The following is a 14,007-nucleotide window of genomic DNA, read 5'->3' as shown; positions in this document are numbered from 1 at the left end:
CTACAGTTGGCAGGGAGCTAGTGGGCTTGGGGACGGTGACACTGCACCCTCCCCTAAACAAGAGAGGGGAGTCACCTATTGGGCTATAGAAAGGAAAGCAAATGAAAGCATTCTGAAAGAGGTGGGAAGGGAAGAAGTGACTTTCTAACTATGGTTAGAACTAAAAAGTAAAAAAGCAGCATTTCATACTCTTAATTAAATGACATGCTGCCTTTGTCATGAGATATAATTCAAAAAACCCACACAAACAAAAGACCAAAACCAAAACAAAAACTCTTCTAAAGTTCCATACAAAATGTGAAATACTTTCGTTTCTGAGACAGAGGTGTAAAGCTGCCTCTGTCTTGTCACAGCGTGATCTCTGGCAGCACTCAAACATCAAGACTTCACGTTGATGTGAGGGCGTCTTCCTCACCCACTCTTGGCTTTACAGCCTCTGCTAACGTTCTAAGCCTGGCTGGACAGATGCGCTAACACCTAGGACAAAGTCAGGTTGTTTCAAGTAATACACTTGCTGATAACTTTAAGTTGGCTGCATTACAATTAGTCCCAAAGTGCCAATCACCAAGTCACACTTTCTATATACCACATACTTTTCTTCTTATTGATCTTTGCCTCCAAAGCTTCATTCACATTCAAGGCCCATTCATTGTAAGATTCTGCTCGAAGCTTCAATGCATTCATCATAGGGTAAAGGTCATCCAGCGTGTATCTGTACCTGGAAACAGAACAGCAAACTTAGCTTTGAGGTATGTGGGTTTGGAGGAAATTAAGATGTTTTGTTCTGGGGAGGAGGGAATCAATTAGGTTTATTTATTTATTTTTAACAGAGGTACCGGGGAGGTACCAGGGATTGAACCCAAGACCTCATGCATGCTAAGCATGCGCTCTACCACTGAGCTATACCCTCCCCTTGAGGAAATCAGATGTTTTATCAATGTTGCTGAGCTTACGTGAAAGGATTTAGTGTTTAACATAGGAAAAAAATCATTCTTCCTACTCACCGCAATTTATATTTATAAGGAGGACAGGAACATAATTCTTTTACATGATGCAGGCAAACAAGCAGGCCAGGTTTACAAGAACAGGAGATGGCAGACATGAAGCACGTGGTTTTGCATTTCACACACTGACGCTCATCATCTGGCAACAGCTCAAAATCCATTCTTTCTGAATCAATTACTCCCTAGAACAAAGTGTACTTCAGAGGTCTCCAAAGGATAACATAATCCACCAACCCCCAAGACGACACAATAGTTGAGTTTAATTTTAAAAAAGCCTTACCAAAACAGAGAGTGAGTGATTAAAAACGTGTGGACCTGGCAAATGTAGCCAAGTTAATCTACTCACTTGTCTAGGGAGAACCCCTTCTGGACAAGGCAGGTGTTTATGTTTGGCCATTTTGGTCTGAGTATGAAAACAGTTATTAATAGGCCTATAAAAAACTACTGAGATTAGCTGTTTATTCTACTCCAAAATTGGCCCTGTCCATATTCTGGGTATAGAAAAAAAGCAAGGAAAACGCATATACTTTCTACTTGAGAGGAAATACTATGTGGGGCTTCAGAGTAATGTTGTTGGAGAAGTCATAAAAAGAACAAAAATAAATAAAAAGAACAAAAATAAATAAAAAGAAGGTTGGGCAAGTGGAAAAGACTATCCTGCAAGAACTGCTGCGGGTGAGGGATGCTGAGTAGTCTGCTAGCCTCGTACATGGAAAGTTACCTAAAGGGATACTGTTACCTGAAAGGGTGAGACAATCTGTGCAACAGAGACTGAAATTCTAATAAGGCATTTCTTAACTGAAAGGGTGTCAAGAGAAATGAGGTCTTGAACCAGCAGATTCCAACCGAAGTTTGTACCACCTGACATCTGGCCCTTCTAGGATACACCTTTGTTACAGAAAGATCAAACTTGTACCACCTTCTCTCCTCATCTGGAACTGGATCCAAATCTAATCTTGAGAATGCCAGAACCTGATTAAGTCAGTTTATAGACCATCGAGCTCCTTTGTTTTACTCTTTTATTCTGCATATCAACATTTTGACCATTTCACTTCCTGCTAATTATAATGGACCAGCAAACACACAGGCAAGTAAGGAATGCTAATGAATAAATTTTGGCTTTAATCTGGAACTGATTATTAAAAAGGACTTCATGATGGAGATGGCTAAAATTTTGTTTAAAATAAAATTATGGATCAACTCCATGGATTTTAGTTGAGAATGAATCATATATTTAATCCAATTTTAATTTGTAAATTTCTACAGCTGGAAAAAAAAAAACTATGAGTTCTCAAAATTCCAAAACAAAGCTACTATTATTGATGGAAGACTTTGGTAAGACACTCAAATCCTCTGGGCATTGTTTCCCCAATTGTAAAATGTCAGGGGAGGTGAGTACACTGTTGCTGGGCCACAGTGGGCTCAGGAGCCCACATTCTAAAGCAGCACATCAAAAAAAAGTGACTCTATTCGTGGATATGACTGTCCCAAAAGAATCTACAAAAAAAGCTACTAGAACTACTGAGTTTAGCAAGGTTGCAGGATACAAAGTCAGTAACTGAAAATCAATTGTTTTTAAATACTAGCAATAAACAAATGGAAATTGAAAAAAATTTAAATTACCATTTATAATAGTACCAAAAATATACGAAATACATCATCATTAATATGTATAAAATAAATATGTATAAAATCTATATGCTGCAATCTACAAAATACTGAATGAAAGAAATCAAGAAGACCTAAATGAATCAGGGGATATACTACATCCATGGATTGGAATACTCAGTATCATTAAGATATCAATCCTCCCCTAAACTATCCATAGGTTTAAAGCAGTTCCAATCAAAATCCCAACAGGTTTTTTAGTAGAAATCATTAAGCTCAACTGTATATGGGAAAGCAAAGGAATTAAAATAGGCAAAACAATTTTTAAAAGGAACAAAGTTGGAGAACTCACATTACTTCAAGACTTATTAGAAAGTTACAGTAATCAAGATCATATGGTATTAGCAAGAGGATAAATGCACAGACTAACAGACTAGGACAGAGTCCAGAAACAGCTCCACATGTGTGATTAATTTTCAACAAAGGTGCCAGGGCAATTCAATGGAAAAAGGAGAGTCTTTTCAAGAAATGGTGCTAGAACAATTAGCCCTATGCAAAAACAGTCATCTCAACCCACACCTTACCATTAAAAAAAAAAAAATTACTTGAAAGCATTAAAGACTTAAATGTAAAACCTAAAACTAGAAATTCTAGATGACTACACACGAGAAAACCTTTGTGATCTTGGTTAGGCAAAGATTTCTTAAGAAAGACACACCAAAAAGATTCATGAAAGAAAAAACTGATAAACTGAACTTCATCAAAATGAGAAACTTCTGCTATTTAAAAGACATTGCTAAGAGAATGAAAAGACAAGCCACCAAATGGAAGAAAATATCTGCAGAACACTTATCTGATAAAGGACCGGTGTCTAGAATAAACAGAAATCTCACAACAATCCAATAAAAGAAGGGCAGGGCAAAACATCTGAACAGACACTTCACCAAAGAGAAACATACACAGGTAGCAAATAAATACATGATAAGAAGATCAATACATCATTAGCCATTATAGAGAAATGGAAATTAAAAGCACAATGAGACATCAATATACATCCATCAGAATGATCTTAAAGGAAATCAGACGAAGAAAAGCCTCCTTAAAATGGTATCAAGGTGTGTAAGAACTTTGCTAAGTAATACCCAATGACACACAGCTGGGGTTCCGAAAACCTTACCAATTTACGGACAGTTTCTCTTAAAGCCTTCTCATCCTCAATCATAATTGCCATGTCCTTCTGAACAGTTGAAGCCACCACGACATCCAGCACGTCCGCCTTGGAAGCCATCTTGCAGATCATCTCGTCGTGGGAGAACACACAGTAGCGGTGCAGCAGGCGGTAGTGCTCCACGCACTGTCGGCCCAAGGGCAGCTGCACCAGAGGATGGGAGGACACATGACATTCACCTCTCCCCTTCCTGCTTCCAGACATTCTGACCTTTATTACCAGCTCACCAAGTAGCACATAGACCAATCTTAAAACTAGACCCTAAAAGACCTCAGACCTTTTAAAATCTTTACATCTCAAAGATCTGGCGTATCAGGTGTCTAAATTAAGAAATGGTTTAACAACCCAATACATTAACAATGTATTAATGTCTACAACAATGTGGAATCTAATTAGAAATACAAATTTACCTATTTCCTCAAACAACTGTATTGAACTGGTGTTGTACCTACTTCAGGGAACAATGATGCTCTAAAAACTATACAACTGAAAATAACTATACAGGAAGTGCTATTAAGAACAGCACTTAGCTCACAGCAAAAAAAAAATGTGACGATGAATATATGTATGTTCATGTATAACTGAAAAATTGTGCTCTACACTGGAATTTGACACAACATTGTAAAATGACTATAACTCAATAAAAAAAAGTTAAAATAAAAAAGAACCAGCCCAACAAATGACTCTATCACAAATTGTTATTTTTCAAAAATAATTAAGCATAATCGGTCACATTGCTCTCATTTGAATATTATAATTCGTTTTGTAAGGGCAAAAATATTTTTATATTTCTAATAATTAAAAAACAGTATTTAAAATATTTTATCCCATATTTTTGGATTTCTGTTTTTGTAAATACTTTATAATGTGTATAATGTATTGGTACAGTGAAATATCTATATACTTTATAAATAAATAAACACACACTTTAAATTATTATATTTAAAAAAAAGCACTGAAACAAGATTATCATTTTATCATTCATTAGGTTTAACATCACACCCACTTAAAACTACATAGTTCTTTTTTGGTAAATGAATATTATTAATACTAATTAAAAAACTCCACTTTACAACTACCTGAAATCAAATATTATTAAAAATTATTGTGTTGTATCAAAAAGAAAACTGCTGTGTTGTGGATAATTTAAGCAAGTGCTGCATAAAGTATATATAGTCTTAAGACTGAAACTGTTTATCAGTCTGCAATGAGATACAAAATATAAATCAACAGCCTCTTCTCCGTGGGTCCTGGTTCACGATGTGGGGGTCAGTGCCTTCTCTTGTTGTAGAAGGCACACAACTGGCAGACCTGCCATTTGAGCAGCAATTGGCTTAAACAACTAGACACATGACAGTTTATAAAGCATTATATACCATTTCTGCAGGAAAAACAATAAACGTGAAAAGGCTCACTAAGTCATAATTACGTACCCAGTCAACAGTGCAGAAGTTAACGGCCTCAGCAAAATTAAAACCTTGATTGAAACCGCTGTGGTAGGCTCTTGGAAACGTAATCACAAACTCCCCAGCACACTGATTAGTTCGGTAAACCTGAGACAGAAATTGGCGATTTTTAGTGAGATTCTCACAAAGGACAATCTGGACATAGACTATCAGATGATTCTCCAGAAAAAAGGGAGCTTTCTGCCAATTCAGTGTGAGCCAGGAAAAAAAAGTATGGCTGAATACCACCCAGAGATACTCCCTTCTGCCACAAGGTGGAGTGGTGCCCCCTACTTCCAAGGTTAATCAGCATCTCGGCAGAAAACACAGCTTATGCTACAGAAATCTGGCTTACACCCAGGATTTCTAAATACAGTTACAACCAAGAATATACTAATATTATTACATCACAACAGGATCACTTACCACCAGTTAAAGAAATTCCAGTCTATTCCAAGGATCTCATTTCATACATAACTCTTCTTGATTTGGACCTCAAACTTACCTCCCACTTTTTTTTTTTACTCCCCTTTACCCACTCCCCTCACACCCGAAACACATCAATGCTGCTCCATGGACAAAATCCTCAGACTGAACTAATTACTACATAATAGTAATATTAGACATCTTTTCAACATGTATCTCTCCATCAGTGGTTCTCCAAAATGCAGTTCCCAGACCAACAGGAACAATAACAACCTGGAACTCACTGGAAATGCAAATTCTCAAGCACCATCCAGGCCAAAAGGACGTGAAACTCCACGGTGAGTTTCTGTCATGCCCTTCCAGGTGAGCAGACCACTAGCCACGTGAGCATAGTCCCTCCTATCAGGATGGCCTGCTCCTTCCCCATGGCCACACGTGCTCTGTCAGAGCTCCAAGTCCTGGTCCAAATGCCATTATGAGCCCTTTCTGATTCTCTGCAGTTAATGGGTCAGCCTCTAAGTTGACACCACCCTTCCATTATCTGTGTAAGTGTTGTCTTCCCCCTTAAACTTGAGTCCCTGAATGCATGGGCTCACCCATCTACCTCTACAGGTCCAGCATCTAGCCCCACGTGGTTTCCTCAATTACTGAAGAACAGGGCAGAGTCTCATGTAAAGCCAGCTACTCCTAACAAGTCAGAAAGGCTCCTCAGCGTGAGAGGGGACATCAATACGGTGAACACCAAGGAGGTGGTGGTGGTACTTGGTGTTTTGGTTACTGGTCCTTATTTTCTAAACTTTGGTCTGTGAAAAATTTATGATCCCTCAAAGAAAGTCCTCTCCATCTGCCCCTGATTTATTATCCTGTGAACCCAAAAGCATAAAATGCAGGTCACAAGATCAAGAATTTCCTTTAACACTGTGAATGTATCCTCTACATTTGGTTTAGCTAACATGGACTCTTCAACTTCATACATCTCCAACTGGCCTCCCAAAATGTCTTCAGATTATCCTCCAAAAAGAAGTCAGTATGCAAAAATGTCACTTTGTAGAGAAACCTCAGAGGAAAAAGTTCTAGTCTGGGAACCCTGAAATCCAAGCTCAAGACCTTGAAATAAATTTTCTTTTTTAGGGGGTGGAGTATGTATGTATGTATGTATGTATGTATGTATGTATGTATGTATGTATGTATGTTTGTGTATGTATGCAGAGGTACTGGGAATTGAACCCAGGACCTTGTGCATACTAAGCACACACTCTATCACTGAGCTATACCCTCCCCACAAACTTCCTCTTAAAATAAGCTTAATTAGAGATGGGGGAAAGGGTGATGTGACTAAGATCCACCAAACATGTCATGTCAGCTCACCATTCAAAAATCAAGATAAAGTAGATTCAATAAATTATTTCTAAAGTAGGGACAGAATACAAAGGATTCTGACACTTAAGAGTTTAATTAAAACAGAACCTACCCATTTTCACGGTAAACAAATTTATACTAACACTTATTTTTTAAAGTTTTTGTTTTGTTGCACGGAAGGAATGACATTATAAATAAAAACTATAGTTTAGAAATAGTTATTAACAGTGATGACTGCACAACCTGTGACAAACTCACAATAACTGAACCGGACACCAGGGGGGGAAAGAAGAGAAAGCACTGCTCTCACTATTGCGAAGCACGGCTGCTCGGGAATCCAGTCGTTAGCTGCAACAAATCAGCTTTTACGGCATCTGAGGATCCGGTCCCCCGGCTCAATGTAGTATTGTACCAAATGGCACCAAACAGCCATTTCTACGCATAACCACACATCAGCTTCATAAAAGAGTGAGCAACAGAGAAGAAGGGAAGTGGGGAGCTAAGCTAAGCTAAGCCTGGGTGGCAGGATTGACCCAAAACATACTGGCACTTGATGAGTCATCAGGGTATTGGGGTTCATGATCGTGACGAGCTGGTGGAGGAGGTCGGGCTGGGAGATGAAGAGCTCCGGGGCCAGCCTCTTCATCACTGTCTCCAGCTGCTCGGCGGCATACCCTGGGACTCCATACCAGGTCTTCGGCTCACCCCTAAGATAGATGGTAAAAGTACGTCAACCTCAAAAAGCACGTAAGCATGAAACTTCAGTAGCCTCTTCAACTCATACACAAAATCAATCAGCAAATAGTAAAGTAAACAAGATAGCTGACCAGTTCCTGTTTTTCAGACCCTGCTTTGTAAGACAACATTCAAACTGAGTAAGTATCACCAGAAATGTGACCTGAACATATGCAACACATTTTCCCTCTTCAAGTACAAAGTTTACATGAGACTCCCCATCTATCCTCCCTCCCACTATAGTGAACCTTCAGGAAATGCAGATGGTTACAATTTCTGAGAATGTAAGGGTTTCCTATAGCAACTGACAAGGGGTGGCAGCTCTCCTCTTCCCTTCCCAGGTCCACTCCCAAAGACGAGATTAAATCAGACTCTGGTAAGGCCATTAGCATCTGTACAGAGCTCTTATTCTTCAAAGTACTTTAAACTGTTAACCAATTAATCTGTGACACATCCCTATGAGGTGTGGTAAACACAACCTTCACTTCACAGCTGGGAGCAACTAACTGCCTAGGGAAGTAGAACCAACGCTCTACATAGACACTACAACGCCAACTCCCTCTTTCCTGTGGTACCTCGTCAGAATCCTTGTGTGGGGACTTAAACGAGTTACAGATCTTCAAATACTTCTGTACTTAGAAAAGCGGGGTGGGGGTGGGGATAGGTGTGTGCGCGCGTGTGTGTGCAGGAAACAGACGTGAAAGAAGAAATGGCTTTGGTTGAAGAGTTTAAAAAGTAAAAAGTCCAAATATGTCTCCCTCCCTCCCCCGCCACACACATACGGGCGAGGCCCACTCTACTACGCACGGTGATGCCAGCATCAGTCACAATGTTAGGAGCCGCGGGCCCAAGGACCAGGAGGAACTGCAGGGCCCACGCTCCATCCTCACCCAAAGGGCTATCGGAGCTGCCACTGCCATCAAACAGGAACGGGGTTTCCACAGTGGAAGCAACGCTCTTAATATTCCTGTGATTAAATAAAGACTCGACACCTGGAGAAAAGCTGTCTTCTCCCCAGCAGCATGCATGTTACACTTGAAAAATTGTGAGCAACTTTAGGGTTTCATGGGTTTCCTAAGGATTTTTAAGAATCTTTGTCTTAACTTGTTAGGAGGCTTATTCTAACAGTAGTAAAAAGAGAAAACAACAACAACAACAACAAAAAAAAACCTAAGAAAAAAAATAGCTCCTTACTCTTCACACACAGTTAAGAGTTAAGACACATCTGAGATGGAAAGGTAAGTTTTCCGACCCAGCTTGCAGTGTTTGCAGGTTGTGTGGAAGTTCTCACCAGTGCAGGTAGTTGATGGAATAGCTCCAGTGGTCTTCAATGTGCCAGCAGAAGGAAGAAAAGCACATTCCCACGTACAGCCAAGGGAGTTTCATGCCGCATATGTCAGCAGTAATGTGAGCAAGGACAGACTGCTCCATCACTGGCATGTTGTTCAAATTCCAGCCACTATCAAGATATTCCTGAAAATACAGAGATAAAGTATAAACGTTTATTAGCTCTATTATGCTAACATTTTGGAATTCAGATTGTTTCAAAAAGCTGACTGAAAACAGTCTCCTTCAAAATTTAAAAAAAAAAAAAAAATGGGGAGGGAGGAGAAGCCACTACACGTACTTCTTGGATGTCCACAAATTACTTCTGTCCAGCTTTGAGCTTTATATAAATGGACTCAGGCATTGTCTGCCTCTTTGGTGGGGGGCTGGGGGGGGTGCTACAGAAGAGTACACACAGCATGACTCCATTTCTCAAGTTCAAAAATAGGCAAACTGAACAATGAAATATCAGAAAGGGACGGTTAAAAAAAAATCCCTTCTAAAATCACACCCCCAAAAAATAAAATTTAGGAATAAACCTGACCAAACAGGTGAAAGACTTATATGCTGAGAACTATACAACAGTGATAAAGAAAACATCAGAGAAATGGAAAGCTATCCCATGATCCTGGACTGAAAGAATTTAATATTGTTAAAGTGGACTTTTACTTCCATTTCCATACTTCCTAAAGCAATCTACAGATTTAATGCAATCCCCATCAAATTACGCATGACATTTTTCAAAGACCTGGAACAAATAATACTAAAATCTACATGGAATCACAAAAGACCCAGAATTGCCAAAGCAATCCTGAGGAAAAAGAATAAAGCTTGAGTCATAACCCTCCCAGATTTCAGACAATACTACAGAACTACAGTACTCAAAACAGCATGGTATTGGTACAAAAACAGACATATGGATCAATGGAACAGAATAGAGAGCCCAGAAATAAACCTACACACCTACAGTCAATTAATCTTTGTCAAAGGAGGCAAGAATATACAATGCCAAAAAAACCACAAAACCCTACAGTCTCTTTGGCAAGCGGTACTGGGAAAGCTGTACAGCTGCATGTAAATCAGTGAAGCTGAAACACTCCTTCACACCACACACAGACGCAACATGGTTTAAAGACTTTAATATAAAACTCTTATAAGAAAAACATTCTCTGACATAAATCACAGCAATGATTCTTAGGTCTCCCAAGACAAAAGAAATAAAAGCAAAAATAAACAAATGGAACCTAATCAAACTTGTAAGCTTTTCACAGCAAAGGAAATGATAAACAAAACAAGACAGCCTATGGACTGGGAGAAAATAGTTGTAAACAATATGAGTGACAAGGGCTTAATTTCCAAAATATACGGACAGCTTATATAGCTAAATAACAAAAACAGCAACAACAACAACAAAAAAACCCAATCAAAAAATGGGCAGAAGATCTAAATAACCATTTCTCCAATGAAGACATAAGAATGGCCAATAAGCACATGAAAAGATGCGCAATATCCCTACGTATCAGAGAAATGCAAACCAAAAACTATGATGAGGTTATCACCTCACGCCAGTCAGAATGGCCATCATTAAAAAGTCCATAAACAATAAATGCTGGAGAAGGTGTGAAGAAAAGAGAACCTTCCTACTCTATGGGTGGGAACATAAATTTGTGCAGCCTCTATGGAAAACAGTCTAGAGATTCCTTAAAAAAAAAAAAACCTAAAAAAGAGTTGCCATGTGATCCAGCAATCCCACTCCTGGGCATATATCTGGAGAAAACAATTTGGAAAGACACAAGAACCACAGTGTTCACAGCAGCACTATATACAACATAGCCAAGACATGGAAGCAGCCTAAATGTCCATCAACAGATGACTGGATAAAGAAGCTGTGGTATATACGTATGATGGAGTACTACTCAGCCATAAAGAAGAATGAAATAATGCCATTTACAGCGACATGGATGGACCTAGAGATTGTCATACTAAGCTAAGTCAGACAGAGAAAGACAAGTATCACATGATATCACCTATACATGGAATCTAAAAAATGTTACAAATGAACCTACTTACAAAACAGAAACAGACTCAGAGACACAGAAAACAAACTCATGGTTAGGAGTGGGGGAGGAATAAATTAGGAGTTTGGGATTAGCAGATATAAGCCTTCATGGAAAATAATACGAAAAAGAATATACAGATATATATGTATAATGAATCACTATGTTGTACACCAGATACTAATACAACATTGTATATCAATTGTATTTCAATTAAAAAAAAAGAATTAAAAAAATAGGCTAACAGGGCAATGGAGTTCCAAGTCAGGACAGCTGGTCATCCTGAGACAGGGGGACAGCGGCTGCCCTGAGACAGGAATGAAGGAGACAGGACAAAAGGGGGGCCCTTCTGGGGTCCTGGTCACACCCTCATCCTATTTCTTGTTCTAGGACTGGTTACATGGTTGTTTTCATTTTGTGGAAATTCATCAAGCTGCATACATATGATTGTGTACTGACTATGTACTCCTCTGTGTGTATGCTAGATTTCAAAAAAGTTTACCCAAAAAATCCCACTTCCTACCAGGATAGGAATAGAAACCTCCCTGGGAGTTTGCTAGTATGAAAAATAACAGACTCATAAACACTGAAGTTCAAAGATAAATACGTATGGCCCCAATCTCTAAGACTTTCTTCAGAAGGAGAAACCAAAATTACAGAATCTGAAGGCAAAGGGACGTTAAGTAATTCTCCCATGTCATATAGCTGGGACTAGAATTCTTCTGTGGGTTCTTTCTACTTTTCTTGAAATCATCAAAAATCTCGTAATTAAGGATTTGCTGAAAGTCATAAATTTACTTCAAGTCAACCAAACAGAATTTCACTTAATAGTCAAGTCCCAAGCTGCATGTATTTTTTTGTAGTAAGGCTGCTATTAATGCAGTATTTATGCCCTCTGGGTCAACAGTAGGCTGAACCATCAGCTTTAAAAGCCTCTCTCCCTCTAAGTGTAAGTGCCTACCTCTTCCTCAGGTGAAAGCTTGACTTTCCCATCTCGGACGGGGAAGCCACTGCCGAACTCCTTTGAAGCGATATCAGCTCCATATTCCACTGTGACATCCTCCTCAATGGTGCTCACCAGTCGCCAAAATTCTTTCTCAACCAGTTCTGTGGGAACCATCTGGAAACAAAACAATGAGGAAGAGAAAAAAATGAATTTTCTCAGACACAAGCTGCTAAGTGACAGGAATCACAGGATAGAAGCCTGAGGAAAACTGTGTCCACGATGTCCCACAATTGGCCCCCAGTGGCTCAGACATGAACGTTACCTTCTAAAAGGAATTCTACAAAAGATTAAGAACTGACGAAGAATTCACGTTCCTCTGTCAACAACCTGGCCACTACTGTAAACTCAAAGAAAGTGAAATGCTGGGATTTAAGAACTGCAGTGGGGGAGGATATAGCTTAAGTGGTACAGAGCACATGCCTAGCATGCACGAGGCCCTGTGTTCAATCCCCAGTACCTCCATTAAAAAAAAAATAATTAAGAAACAAAACAAAACTGCAGATGTTTTTCTGTTTGGAGAAATCTAATACACAACTTGTTGACTGCTGCATAGTAACAATAGCTAGCTGTGCCTGAATGATGCTTTATCCTCTGAGGTGCACTCGAACACATCACCTGAGTCTATCCTTTCACTCTCTGCACCAGACCTGGCTGAGGGTGCTGTGGGGCAGGCACCCATGATGGAAAGCTGGGGTACGGTGACTCTGCAGGGGCAGCTCTAGAGTAAAGATACCAGGCTGAGTGCTGGGGACCTGGTATTAACCTGATGTGAGGCCAGAGGCCTGTCCCTCCAAGTCCTCATCCTTTAAGTAAAATAAAAAAACCAACCACAGACAGAAGAGGCACCAGGACTGGTTAAGTGAACATATGGGGAAATAAGATGTTAACACATGAGGGGTCAAAAGAACTGAAAATTCAAATGGAATGTAACTTGAATTTATAAGACTGCTAAATAATAACTTAATAGTTAATGTTAGCGATGTTAGGGGAAAGCAGGTTCACTCATACACTGCTGGACTCCCATAAATGATACAGCTATCAGATGAGGAAAAAAATGGATGAATACTCTCATCTGACCTCAGTAGTCATCCCAAGAAAATAATACAATTAAAGAGATGCCGACAACATTTCCTGTAGCACTTTGTTAGTAGTGAGAAAAAACACAGCTTAAGTATCCAGAACTATGGAAGGAAGTATTTAATTTTGGTATATTCAATTGATGGACTATTAAATACTGAATAAAGCATGCTTATGCTTCTAAGTGAAAAAAAAATTTTAAATGGACTCATCCTGAAGTTTACAGGGCTAATTTTTGATAACATAACAATACATAAATGTGACCCCAATGCACAGCACATTAATTGGCACGTAGGAGTCATTCAATAAATTTCGTGACATATTCATTACATTTGTTGAGCTGAAAGGATTGCTGGTGATTTCCTTTACTGGTATTCTGTTACTGTTGCTGTATGATTTGTGTCAGAAAGCCTTTCTTTAGAGAAGTAAACAAAAAATTGGAATTCATTTTAAAGTATTGTGGAATTTTAATACTATGAAACAAATTAAATGTTTCATTGTGCATGATAATGACTACCGGAGATAGGCACCAACTCAAATATCTTCAGATATACCTTTCCCTCAAAGTTACTAAAATCCTAAATCAAAGCTGTATGTGTGTACATACATGGACTGGCATGTTGAAGTAATCAGATTTGAACGCATCTGCCATTTCCCCAAATGTACGGAGGGTATAGTCCCTGGCTGCCTGCTCAAAGCCGAATGCCTCTTGTGGCTTACTGCACTCCTGTCAAAA

The 14,007-nt window shown here is 39.1% G+C and overlaps 1 protein-coding gene across 1 annotated transcript in view; it reads right to left on the bottom strand.

The window, feature by feature from the left end:
* The window catches only part of KDM5B (lysine demethylase 5B), a 68,608-nt gene that overhangs the window by 19,010 nt on the left and 35,591 nt on the right, over nt 1–14,007 (bottom strand). The window contains exons 9-16 of the mRNA XM_074351463.1: nt 13,879–13,998; nt 12,150–12,308; nt 9,097–9,278; nt 7,615–7,777; nt 5,274–5,393; nt 3,790–3,984; nt 1,005–1,186; nt 594–718 (exon numbers count right to left, since the gene is read on the bottom strand). Coding sequence (XP_074207564.1) covers nt 594–718; nt 1,005–1,186; nt 3,790–3,984; nt 5,274–5,393; nt 7,615–7,777; nt 9,097–9,278; nt 12,150–12,308; nt 13,879–13,998 — 1,246 coding nt within the window. The remainder of the gene's footprint in view (nt 1–593; nt 719–1,004; nt 1,187–3,789; nt 3,985–5,273; nt 5,394–7,614; nt 7,778–9,096; nt 9,279–12,149; nt 12,309–13,878; nt 13,999–14,007) is intronic.

The sequence above is a fragment of the Camelus bactrianus genome, chromosome 23 (assembly GCF_048773025.1).
Source record: "Camelus bactrianus isolate YW-2024 breed Bactrian camel chromosome 23, ASM4877302v1, whole genome shotgun sequence".
Taxonomy (NCBI): Eukaryota; Metazoa; Chordata; class Mammalia; order Artiodactyla; family Camelidae; genus Camelus; species Camelus bactrianus.
The sequence above is the reverse complement of the archived record's forward strand: the minus strand, read 5'-3'. Positions and strand labels throughout refer to the sequence as shown.